The sequence below is a fragment of the Rhinolophus sinicus genome, chromosome 5 (genome assembly GCF_057876585.1).
Source record: "Rhinolophus sinicus isolate RSI-liver-muscle chromosome 5, RSI-T2T, whole genome shotgun sequence".
NCBI lineage: Eukaryota > Metazoa > Chordata > Mammalia > Chiroptera > Rhinolophidae > Rhinolophus > Rhinolophus sinicus.
In genome coordinates, this window is record NC_142505.1 from 84277713 (window position 1) to 84291201 (window position 13489).

Genomic DNA, 13489 nt, shown 5'->3' on the forward strand with positions numbered 1-13489 from the left:
CAGGTGGTCAGTGATGCGGTCAGAGGCGGGCCTGGCCCAGGCGTGTAGGGACTTGTGGTAAGCTTTGTTTGTGGTCTCAATGCAATTGGAAGCCACTGGGAGGTTTTGAGAAAAGAGCTCATTTGAACTGATGTACCCTGGGGGAAGTGTGCTTTGGCTACTGCTCGGAGAATGGACATCAGGGGAATAAGATAGGAAGCAGGAGGTGTCAGATACGATACGCCAAGGGCTCACAGGAGCAGCGTCAGTTCTTATCCCTTTGTCTGAATTGTCCCCTTTTGTAAACGAGACAGTGGTGATCTAATCCTTGCACTTAGAATGGACAAAGCACTGAGCTGGATTAGTGGTTGGTTCTTTGTTTGGGTGTTTGAAGGTAAACCCCTCCTGTCCAGTTGTACATTTCCTTGGGTTGAAGGAAGGTGGGCCTTCTTTTTCCTTACAACCAATATTAACCTTACAAATGAATGGCGTTTCTCATTTCTCAGTCTTGGCTAACAGTCTCCAAAATAGAAGTGTCCCTACACTCAAGGTTTTCATTCTGTATGTGAAAATAGGTTGTGATGTATTTACCTTTATCTGTAGTATGAATTTTTTTGTCACGTCGTTTTTGGCTTTTTAAATTAAAAACTGGGTAAGTATGACCGATTTAAAAGTATACATTTGGTATCTTTCAAACCTCTTCAGGTGCTGCCTTTGGCAAGAGAGGAGGCAGTTTTCTTTCCCCTCTGATGCCTGAACTAACAGGAGGGCTGAAGTGTGCAGCACGTCCATGAAATCCTAGACAGCTGTACCAAATCCCACTCGTTTGCTAAGAGCAGAGCTGAGGGACAGGGGACTTTAATTAGAGCGGCTTTTAGAAGGACCGAGAAAATGAAAACAATGCCTTTGCCTGGATTGGCCTGACTTGTGTTTTGACGTGCCGCTAATTAAATCATCGCTGTTTCTCTTCTCAGGGATCAATGAGCAAGGGCTCTACCGAATCGTGGGTGTCAATTCCAGGGTGCAGAAGTTGCTGAGTGTCCTGATGGGTGAGTGCTTCGGTGGCTCTGCCAGGCAGGCCCTAGGGGACATGGAGAGGGCACCTGTGAAAAGTCCCCAGGTCTGGAAATAGGGACAGCCCCTTGGGCAGGAATCAGGGTGTTCCAAGAGATAACTCCCAGAAATAAGCTGCCTCACTCACCCGTGGTCCTGGCTGCAGGAATTACTGGAAAAGGTACTGAGTGGGGCTGGACAAAGCAAAAACTGGCAGGTCCAAGGCACCACACCCTTTATGCTTATAGACTCGGCCACTGCCGGTCCCCGTGGCAGGCGCTGGGTCGCTCATGTGACCACCACACCCTGCTCTGTCTTTAATAGCTCCTGACTCCCTCTGTCCCCTTTGGAGACTGGCATGTAGCCGGGCACACCCTGAGGCAAATGCCTGAGGAAGGGCATCCTTCTAGCCTCCAGAGGACCTCAGACCTCATGCTCCCCGTTACAGAGCAGTTGTCACGTGGCTCCCAGATAAAATGTATGTAAGCAGATAATTCTTCTGATTCTCTTTGCTTCTGTAATTCGAGCAGCACGCCACCCTTTGCAGCTGGTTGATGTAAATACAGAACTATCTCTAAATGTGCAGTGTTCGAATCAAAAACCCACGAGCCAATGAGCCAAATTTGCCTAGGCTGCAGATTTCCTGTATTTTTAGACATGAGTGCAGCCAGCCTCGGTGAGTCACATGGATCTAAATGGCGAACAGATCAGATTTCACAGATCCGTGGTTGTTACTCATCCCCATGGAAGCCCAGCCGTGCACTCGGAGGATGGACTACGGCTCAGGGTCCCTGCTCAGTGCTCTCGGCAGGGACACTTCTCCTGCCAGTATTTGTCATTTCGTTTGCCATCCCAGTGTCTGAAAATAGTTTTCATACGTAAAGAAATCTCTTTCCTTGTGTTGATAAGAACAACTCTATCACTTTTTGAGAGACCTCCTTGCCTCTTATTGGCAGAACTATTGCATTGCTAGTCACTGTGGGATCCTCTGTTTGAAACTGTGATTAATTGTACGGTGCTCTTGCATTGCATTGAGAATCTGCTCTTTGGTTCAGACTTGGGCTATGGTTAGTTCTTTAACAATTAACCTTTTGATTTTAAGATAAGGAGAGGTTCCCATGTAGTTATAAGAAATAACACAGAGAAATTCTCAGTGCCTTGACCCACTTTCCTGCTGTAGTGACACCTTTCTGGGCGTCGGTGCAATGTGCCAAACTGGGTGTTGACACTGTCAGGATGCAGAACAGTGCCACCACCGCCAGCATCCCCTGTGAGGCCTTCTGTGGCTGCACCCGTCTGCCTCACCCCTCACCGCATCTCCGTGCTTAACCCCTGGCAACCACTACTCTGCTCTCCATTTCTGTAATTGTGTCATTTCAAGATTGTTCTATAAATAGAATCATCTAGTATGTAACCTTTTGGGACTGGTGTTTTTTTCCCCAGTTAACATAATTTCCTTGAGATTTATTCAAGTTGTTGTGTGTATCAATAATTTGTTCTTTTTACTGCTGCGTAATATTCCATTAAATAGATGTACCACCGTTTAAACATTCACCCAACAAAGGGACATCTGGGTTGTCTCCAGTCTGGGGAAATTACAAATAAAGCTGCTATAAACATTCGTGTGTAAGTTTGTATACGAATGTTAATTTGTTTCTGTGGGATAAATGCCGAGGAATGCAATGGCTGGCTTGTATATTGGTAGGGTTAGGTTTTGAAAAATTCTAATGTAGGGAGCAATTAAGAGTCTGACAGGTATCAATCCTCAGTCTTTCATTTCTGATCAGAGCTACAGACATTTGTGGAGCATATACTCTCTGAAACAGATTGTTAGGTGTTAGAAATGATACTTGAGAGTTATTCCTTGTCTCCACAGTGTCTGGTAGCGTGCATATGAAAGCTGTAATGTAAAATGGGATGCTGGTTCCTAAGATGAGCTGGTTCTAGAAGACTGAGCAATGAAGGAGAGAACAGAAGAAGAATTCAGAATCAGGAAGTATTCTGAGCAGTGGCGTGGGGTCAGAAGTCAGGGTCTGTGGTGCCCATAGCAGAGAGTATTGATTTTATTTTTCTTCTTCTTCTTATATGTTAACAATATCTGAAAGTAGCTGAGGCTGGGACAGAAGCTGAAAAGCTGAGATGACCCCTTTTGTTGAGGAACTTGAATGTTATGCTAAGGAGTTTCGGTTTTTTTCTCTGTAGGAAGTAAGATGCTATTAAAAGTTGCTAATTAGCGTAGTTGGGCGTATTAGGACTCTTGCCCACAAAGGTGTCAAGAAGACAATTCAGAATAGTTTAAAGGAAAAAGAAAAGGCATTTAATTGCTTACCTAACTGCTAAGTTGAAGATGGCAGAAGGGTCTGGTTTCTCCAGTGACATCTTACGTTTGTTGGAGCCTTTCCCACTCCTTTCCTCTGGCTTCTCAGTATCTGTGACCTCTGCCTGTCTTAGTATTGGCTGTATTCTTCGTGGGAATGTCCCAGATAGTCCAGCCTCAGTAGTCCTTGGCTGGAGCTTGCATCAGCGAGAAGAGAGTATCTTTCTTGACATTCTGGCAGGAGGTCCCAAGGTGGACTTTGATCAGTACAGGGCCGTTCACACGGTTCATTTCACAATCTCAGGCCTGTCACATGACCTCCAGCAGATGGATCCCGATGGCCTGCACCCTGGGCCTGTCGCTGGTGATCCTGTGTCACCTCTGTGAGGATGGTGGAGGGATAGGGTGTGTGTGTGTGGGGGGCGTTCGGGGGGGGTTAGTCCATAGAACCCTGTGAACTGAGCAAGACTAATAACAGAATGATGGAGGAGTGGTTTCCCGAAAAATGGCTGCTGGGTGATAGATAGCAAAAGTATGTCCAACACAGGTGTGACTAGATCAGATGCTAATCTGAAGAAGGTGACGCTGGCAGCACTGTGGAGCATGACTTTGACCATGGGAATGGAAAGACATGGAGGAGGAAGACAGTTGCAACAGATCGGGTCGCGCACACCCAAAGGCTGGACCACAGAGCCGCGCTGAGCTCAGGAACCAGGAGCGGGCTCAGAACAATTGGGGAGAGAGAATCAACAGGACTTTGCAACAGCTGGACATGGGGGCGTAGAAGCGGCAGAGAGGTTTCAAAGATGAGAGACTTTTTATATGTAAGGTGACACTGAGGAAATGAAATAGGACATTTTAGATGGGTTTGGTAATCTGTAAGAGAGAAGCTCCTTAGCTCAGCTGTGCTGAGCAACAAGTAGTATGAAAGGGTCTTGTTTTTATCGCTTCTCTTAGTGGCCCTCAAATAAAATATTTGTCCTGTTTTCTTCCTCAGTTTTCCTTGGGGCAGAAAATAATCATGAACATCTGAGCAGTGTCACAAAAAGCTAATAACTAGCAGCTGAAAGTCACAAGGCCAGCTGCCTCTTGCCAGGGGGACATTACAGATAGACGAACATCCAAAGTGAGAAATGACCACAGTGCAAGATCTAGTCAACAGTGGAGAATGGGGTCCCTGATTCTCACGACCGGTTAGGTTACACAGTGTAGATCTCGGGATGGAGGCATCAGCCATGAAGTTAGGGACTCCTGGCCTGAAGGCAGAGCCCTGTGTCCCCTCCCCTTTGTGAACCTGCGCTGCACTTTCTTCAGTTCTCGGTACCGGTACTAGAGTGGTTTAGCCAAGACTGTAAACTAAATATGGCTCCTATACCCCGGGGCCGAGTGTGAATCACTTGTTCACTGTTCCTTTGTTCTGTCTTCATTAGATGATCTTTTACGTGCCGGGCACTGTATTAGATTTGGATTATTTGTCAGAGTCTCTCAAAAGCGGAATAGTGTGTTTTTATTATTGAAAGTGTGGGATAGAATGAAGTAAAACCAGTGTCCTTTGGTCACTTTGTACACCTAATACACTTGGGGGGCGTTAGGTGGAAAGAGGAAGGTGACAGCCAGTGTTTTGAGAAAGTCTTTTTACCAGTTAGCGTTCCTTAAGAAAGCTTGTGGGAATTTCTCATAGCAAATGTGGAACCTTGTCCCACGAAGAGCTGCCCTTGGCCCCTTCCTCCTAGCAACAGCCGTCATTAATCTTTGAAGGGCATAAAGGACTCAGGGAGACCTGCAGGGTCCTAGAAATAGAGAGTCTCGCGTGTGTGCACTTTTGGGTTAAGTGCAGATGAACCTTTCCAAATTTTAGCTCAACATTTAAAAAATATAAATCAGTTATATGCTTGTTCGGTCCATACGTGTCTTTCTTCCAGCATATATTTTAAATAATGTTTTTCTGATTAAAAGTTATAAGTGGTCATAGCAAATGTGGAGAAATACAAACAGTAGGAAGAAGAAAATAAGTCTAACAGGCCAGAGATAATCTTAATTGACCATTTTATCATATCGCTATCACGTTTTAAATATAATATTCCATAATATAGCATAATATTGTAAAAATGTGTATAAAATTGGAATCACACTGTGAATATGTACTGCTTTTTAATAGGTTTTTTTTTCATGTAATAGCATAAAGTATCTATTTTCTGTTGGTAATCAGTTTCTCCTGGAGTGTGATTTCTTTTGGCTACATTTTGGTGGATGTACTGTAACTTTTTAATCGGTCCCCTTTTCTCAGCGATGCAGACTGATTGCATTTCTCTGTCACTCCAGGAGGTACTCAGGTGAATTGGCAGGATAGCACAGGTTCAAAGCATGCATTTTGGGGTTAGACAAGTTGCAGTTCCACTGCTTATCCGTTTGGCTGGACACAAGTTACTTAAACCCATCTAGTCTGCTCTCTCATCATCTGTAATAATGGTCCCCGTCTTTATAACAGTGTGAGGATTAAATGAAAAGATGCATGTGTGTTGCTGAGTCCAGAGCGTCAACATGTTAGTCAATAAATGTTAGCTGTTGTTATTTTTAATTTTTATATGCATATTTCGTTACTTCCTTAGGGTTTATTGTAAGATGTTGAATTGTTGGGTCAAGGTATGGACATGTTTTCAGGGCCCTTAGTTGATGTCCCCAAATTTGCTGTTGGCAAAGTCTCAGAAGAGTGTCCTATATGTCACATCCTAGCCATCTCTGAATTTTTTGCATATAAATTATAAATATATATTTAAATGTATCTTGTTTTTATTTAACTTTGCATTTCTGTAAATCTGGGTGAGTTGGACATTTCTCCTGTATTTCTTGCTGATCTTTATTTCTCCTTTTGTGAATTACCTATTTGTGTCCTTCGCTTATTTTTCTGTTGGTTTTAGTCATTTTTGAATTGTAAGACCTTTTTAGGTATGGAGGCTGTGTTTTCTTCCCCCAGATTATCGTTTATCTTGAACTTTATTTATGGTACTTTTGTTTTTGTTTTGTCTTATGAATATGTTAAATTTTTATCAAGTTCAATCTTTTATGAATTCAGTCTTTTTTCTACATGGATTATGCCTTAAAAGATCTTCCTCGTTCCAGGATTACAAAACCTTTTTGTTTTCCTTAAAATCCATCTGGAATTTATTCATGCAAAATGTGAATTAACTCTCCATTTCCTCAAATACTTATCCGATTGATCAGTAACCATATAATGAGAAAATTTCCCCCTTTCTACTACTTTTAAATATTACCATATAGTCATATTTTTGCATGTGTTGGGGTCCAAGGAAAGAGTTTTTGCATATGTTTTTTTCTAGAGAAAAACAAACTTGTTTGTTATTATGTAATTCTCAATTGTAAAAAAATAAATGATCATTTTCCACCATTTTAATATTTGTTTTTCTCCTAATTCTTTGCATTTTAGCAAAAATTCTCAAACTTGTGCCCCATATCTGTGTCATTCATTTAAATTTCTTTTGGGTTGATTTTTTTTTTTTTCCTTTTTGCTGTTTATAATGCAAATTTTAATTTTGTAATTGAATTTTCAGTGTTTTTAATAACTGGTTATTTAGCTGTTTTCTACCTTTCAGCTATCACCTTTATTGTTTCAGTCTGTTTCTCTTTTTATTTGATGTCTTACTCCACAGTATCCATATTTTTCTGAATTTGATTTAGAGTACCGACAAGTGCTTTCTGGAATATTTTTTTAGAGTGCTTTTGTCTCCAGATTTTATATCATATATTTTATCATCTTTTTTATCTTCTCTTTGATCAAACCCAAACACAGAAAAGTTTATAAGTCTTCTCAGTTAATTCACAGTGGACAGACTGTCCGTGTTTTGCTACCATTTTCTTGAATGCTGTGAGAAGTATCTTCTCATATGACATTGGAGTGCTGTTGTACATGAATCCACCCACCTTTCTGGCATTCTTAAATCTTTCGTTTAGTGTAGACTTACACACCTGAATAGATTTCTCCTGGTTCTGTTACTTGGTCACGGTTCTGTGAGAAGTGGAGTTTATTCCTGGCTAATCTGAAATGTGCTGAAGTTCTTCCCTTGTCGTTCTCATGTTTATTCTAGGACTTTACCCCTTCTGAAATTCATTTCCTCTTGATATAAAAGGACATCCCTCCACTTCTGTCCCCAGTCTAATTTCACTGCCTGGACTGTAATCTCAGGATAATTCTGTCCACTCCAGGAATCAGCTCCTCTGCTGGGGTGGGGTGGGGGCCAAGCAGCGTGGCATCTCTCCCCAGAGTGGCCTGGGCTGTACTTTCAGCTGTGCGTAGGACCGTGGTCTAGCTTATTGTTCTCTCAAGTGGGTTTTCCTCAGTCCTGCACTTGAGCTTTGCCTGGTAGACATTCCTCTGGTGACAGGCAGAATATTGACTGTGAGCCTAACTTTCTGTGCTGTTGAAACCTTGTGTCCCTTTTTTTGCATGTCTATTATTAGGTTGGTGCAAAAGTAATTGTGGTTTAAAAGGTTAAAAAAATAATTGTGAAAACCGCAATTACTTTTGCACCAACCTGAAAGTATTTCACCTCCATAGCAAATTTGGTGTTGTTATATTTTTCTCATTTTATTCTGTAACTTTTCCCCTTTTTTTTAAACTAATATTTAAACCCAGGGTGGTGCTACAGAGAACACATGGAAGGTATTAAATTGCAGTGCTTTAAAGCACTAAATTGCAGTAGCAGGCCTCATCCACTGATCTCTGAGTTAGCCAGGAATTATCCCTCCTGACAACTCTGGGACCTCGAATGTCCACATTCCTTTTTTCTGTGCCCTTCACTCCCACACCCTTCCACAGAGTGGCATAAACAAAAGCAAGTAAGGACTTCTTTTAGAAGAAATCCTAAAGTACTAGACAGTCTTCATAACAACTGCTGAGACTCGAAGGCTTGCCTTGTAATGAGTGGGAACAGCCCCAGATTTTGAAGACTGTAGCCTTACAGAAGCAGCAGCGCCATGCAAAGAGTGAACTTCCGATTTTCCCACCTGTACAGGGAAGCAGACAAATGATGACCAGGACGGGAAGATAGCAGATTGTTTGGATGGGGATTAACCCTCCTGGGAGCTAGTAAATTCACTACCAATGAAAATCCTCAGCTCCCAGGGGATGGAGACCTCAGATGGAGACTTATCTCTGCTCCTCCCACCGTCACCTCTGCTTGGGGATGCTTCAGGCAGGTTCTTCTAAGACAGGGACTTGAGACAGAGGTTTTGGGTCTCAGAACAGAAGTGACTGTAGGTACTTTGGATTCTTGGACACTAGATATAGGCAATGATTAAAGTTTTTAAGAGATACGACTTTTATAACGAGAAAATGATTTGCTAGAGTAAACAAATTTGCTTCTCACGTTGCTAAGTGTTAAATCTAGTCTTGAAAGAATTACCTGTAGGATAAATGGAAAGAAGTCTAGTTTACATAGAGGACAGTATACTTATATAAACTTCTTCAAAGATGTAGTGGAGATGGAGAATGTGAAAGGCTCAGGAGATCCTAGAAAAAGACAGAAAATAAAATACAGCTGTGTCAAGTTCAGGAAAGCAAGACCATATGGTATTTCCTAAGGAATGACATAGATCAATGGAACAGACAAGAGGAACCAGAACTAGGAGCCACACACATTTGGTCAATTGATATTTGGTAAAGGTGTCAAGTACAATGGGGAAAGGACAGTCGTTTCAACCAATGGTTCAAGTACGATTGGATCCATATGGGGACAAAAATGAATTAAACCCTTATCTTAAACTATATACAAAAATTGACTAGAAATGGATCATTTTCCTAACCCTAAGAGCTAAAACTATAAAACTTCTAGAAGAAAACATAGGAGAAAATCTTTGTGACTTTGGTTTCAAGAAGATTTCTTAGAGGAAACACAGAAGCAGGAACCATAATAGAAAAATTGGATAAACTGAACTTATTCCAAATAAAAAACTTATGCTCCTTAAAATATTTTAAGAAAAAGGAAAAGATAAACTACAGATCAGGAGAAAATATTGGGAAACTATGTCTGATACATCATTTGTATCCAGAATATATTAAAAACAATTCTTGCAACTCAGTAATAAGAGCATAACAACACAATTTTTAAAATGGACAAAAGATTTGAGCAAACAGTTCACCAAAAAAATATGCAAATGCCAAAAAGCACATGAAGAGATGGCCAACATTATTAGTCATTAAGGAAAAGCAAATTTAAAAAACGAGTTATTTCTGCATGCCTCCTAAATAGCTAAAATTTCCAAACTAAGCACCATAGCATGTGTTGATGAAGACGTGAAGCAACCTTCACATTGCCAGTGGGAATGCAAAACAGCCCAACCGTTTTGGAGAGCAATTTGGCAATCTCTGGTAAACATACTTACTGTATGACCCACTCTTAACATATTTTCCCAGTTCCACTGGTAGATGTTCACCCAAGAGATGAAAATGTCGTCCATATAAAGACCTGTATTTGGATATTTTATAGCAGCTTTACTCATAACAGTCCAAAATTGGAAACAATCTAAATGCCCATCAGCTAGTGCATTGATAAACAAATTTTGGCATATCCATAAAATTGAAGACTACTCAGTAATAAAAGGATTGAACTACTGGTTATACAACAACTTGAACAGATTTCAAAAGTACTATGTATGTGTATATAAAAGTGGTTGCTGGGGACTGGGGGTGGAGGGAGGGGATTGACTATAAAGGGGCACAGACTAATTTTGGGGGTGATGGAAATTACTTGTATCTTGATTATGGTGATGGTTACATGATTATTTACATTTGTCCGTAATCATGGAACTATACACTTAAAAAAGGGTGAATGTACCTCAGTAACCTTGACGTTAAACACAAGACATGATTCTCCTCATTAAAAAACACAAACAGTCAGATAATCTTTTTTTAAGCCTATCAGATTGGCTAAAATCAAAGTGTTAGATTATGTAATGTCAAAGGTTTGGGGAAGGGAATCACTCATACTTAAATATAATGATACAGGAGTTAAGCAATATATTTCAAAATAAAAAATGCACATACTTTTTGACCCCAAAATTCTTTTGGGATTTTTTTTCCTACAGGTAAGACGTGTAAAAATATTACTGTTTATTATAGCAAAACCAGGAAACAACCTTAGTTTCCATGAATGGGACATTTAACTATGGGGCAGTAAAGTCCTGCGAAGTAGATGTATTTGTGTGCTGAGATGGAACAATTTCTGAAGATATTGTTAAATGAAAATAGCAATGTACAGAATGACATACGCTTCTTTTTGTGTTTTTACAAAGCTGTATGTATTCATATTTTACTTGTTTATGCTTGTGCTATGAGAGATAGCATACACACACGAAACTGATATTAGCAGTTGCCTCTAGCATAGGAAAGGCTTGCCTTTTAATGTAGATCTATTTGTTTTGCTTGAATATGTTTTTACCGTGTGCATGTATTACCTCCTCAGTTAAAGAAAATTTTTTTTTTAATTTGCATACATTATTATAATATTATTAGGAAATTCAGGAGATCAAAGGAGACTTTCCTCATCCTTTCCTCCACAAGGTCCTTAGTGTTTTGGTCAACAACAGCAGTGGACCAGATGAATTTTGGGACCAATCCATTGTGACAATGCTAAGAGCTCCTCCCCTTGTAACCACTGCTTCTGGTTTGTCTCCTGTGTTTCCGAATTCATATGGGAGTCGGTTGAGGAGGACAGCCACTCATTTAGCTTTCCCCACATGAGGCCTTTTTGTTCGTTGGCCTGCTCCTCTAACTTCGGTCAATTTCACTAAGCACTGCAATGGTCAGGTGACATGATGGGGAGAAAGGGACTGAGCTCTGAAGAAAAGTTTGCATCACGTGTCTGCATCCTGTTCAGACACTACCAGGAAGATTCTGTTAGTGAGGGGAGCATCGGTAGGGAGGTGTGGACACCAGTAGTACTTTCTGAAAATGGGGCCGTTTGATAGGCTGTCTTCAGTTTAGTTTGGATATTAAATGGACACGCTCAAGTTATGAGCCTTGCCTCATCACTGCTATAAAAAGCCTTTTAGCCTGGCTGTAACTGACTCTCTTCTCTGTAATGCTGTACAATAGTCCTATGGTTAGAGAGCCTGAGTAAGTGGAAGCCAATCATTAGTTTGCTAAATGTGGTTCATGGAACAGTTCACAACTCCCAGACCTGCCAACTGCTGCTTGTTTAGTGTCATGTTCACTCTTCTTGGGCAGAAGTCAGTTTGTTCAGAAAAATGTACAGTAACATTTGTCTTGCATCCAGGAGCCAGGCAGTATGGCAGCTCTCCATGTGTCTTGGTCATAGCGAGGCCAAGCAAAGTTTTTTGGTACTTATACTTCTGCAGGAAGAAACCATTAAGAGGAGTGTGAGATAACACAGCAAGAAAAGAATTCAAGCTGCAGAGGTTTTGGATATTTGGAAAAATCACACTTTGTTCACTTTTCAGAAATTTGCTATGGAGTTTACCATTCTGTGGACCTAGAAATGAAATCATGTTCTTTAGATTCTTCCTTGTTTGTTTCATGTGACATTATTGCCCAGAGTCACCTGCAAATACATAGAGGTGCTCCCGTTAGGAGCCAAACATTTTATGAGCTAAGGCTTTCCTCTCTCATCTCCCAATAGATGTCAGGGGAACCTACTGAGAGCAGTACGGACCAGCTGGATTTGTGCCCTCACCTGGGGATTAGAGCCTAAATCTTTAAGCCACTCATGACTATTTGGCCTTCTCTTACTGGAATGAAAGTGGGTTCTTTCCCAGTGTACAGAAAATGTATCATGCCCACCTGTGACTCATTCCCCTTTCCAGCTGGAAGGCTGTTGGCCCTGCAGGAGGAACTCTTAGCGACTGTTTAGAAAGAGACAGTGGCTGTCTCTGTTTATCTGCTGTATCATTTAGATCTCTTTGGATTATACAAAACAGAAAACCTGACCTCAACTGGCTTAAGGAAAAGGGGCATTTATTGGCTCACATAATTAAAAAGGCATGCCGAGATACAAGGGCTCAAATCGTGTCATCAAGACCCACTTTTTCTGCTTCTTCCTTCTCTGGCTTTGTCGTCGGACTTATTCTGAGGCTCTCTGTGGTGGCACCTCGAGTAGTTACAAAAGCTTCCAGGTGCAAGCCCAGCAGGAAATAGCAAGTATCCTTTCCTCTTATCTCCTAGAAAAGTCATGACATTCACTCTGATCCAGCGGGCTTTGGTCTTGGGCCATCCTTGAACCAGTCACAGGGTCCAGGGAGATGCTGTGCGTGATTGGTCTGTCTTGAATCTCATTCCCCACAACTGGGAGGGCAGAGCCTCAGTTGAGCACTTGGAGTAGGTGTGAAAAACGGGCAGCAGCCCAACTGAAAATGCTGCTGTGCAGAAAGAAAAGGGAGGCAAATGACTAGTCTTTAGTTTGTGGAAGCTGGACTCTCCCTTCAATCTACTGAAAGACTCCACTTCCGCCTGCCTTGCCCGCGGTAAGATGGGGTCTGCTGGTTTGTGACGCACGTGATGTCATATTCCCCAACCTATGCTTTTTATTCATACCTGCATGCAGCTCAGGAAGACTACAAGAATTATCTGTCTTTTTAAAAATAATATACACCTATTTAAAATACACCCATTTGTTTAAAAGTCCACGCAAGAAGAAATGATCAGGAGCTGATACAATTATGGTGGCTCTCATTGCGCTTCTTGGCTTAAGGCAATTTAAAAATCTATATAAAGGTAATGGAATCAAGTCACAGTTTAGAAAACATGAAAAACATAGTTCTAGCACTCTAAGCCAACCACTATTTTGATTTGAGAGTATTTCCTTTCAGCTTTTCTTCCTGTGAGTTTCTCATAAACTTTTAAATCTTGATCTTTTTTTTTCTTTGCTCCGTGGTTTTATTATTACATGAAAATCTGGGTATTTTCCCTGTTATTAGATAGCCATCATTATCATGTAAAAGCAACATAATACCCCATCAAGTAGACATACCACAATTAACTTAATCATTCTTCTATTATTGGACATTTAGATTGACTCTCTTAAAATTTTTTTTCTACTGTTATAAAGAATAGTGTGTGTTAAACATTTTGGGGGTATGTAACTTTTCTCATTTCCTATCTTATTTCCT

General features: G+C 41.0%; 1 protein-coding gene across 3 annotated transcripts in view; it reads left to right on the plus strand.

Moving 5' to 3' along the window:
* The window catches only part of ARHGAP26 (Rho GTPase activating protein 26), a 752092-nt gene that overhangs the window by 585018 nt on the left and 153585 nt on the right, over positions 1-13489 (plus strand). For all 3 annotated transcript variants that reach the window (XM_074313709.2, XM_019739058.3, XM_019739059.3), the window contains one exon: positions 954-1028. In XM_074313709.2, the coding sequence (XP_074169810.1) occupies positions 954-1028 (75 nt within the window). The remainder of the gene's footprint in view (positions 1-953; positions 1029-13489) is intronic.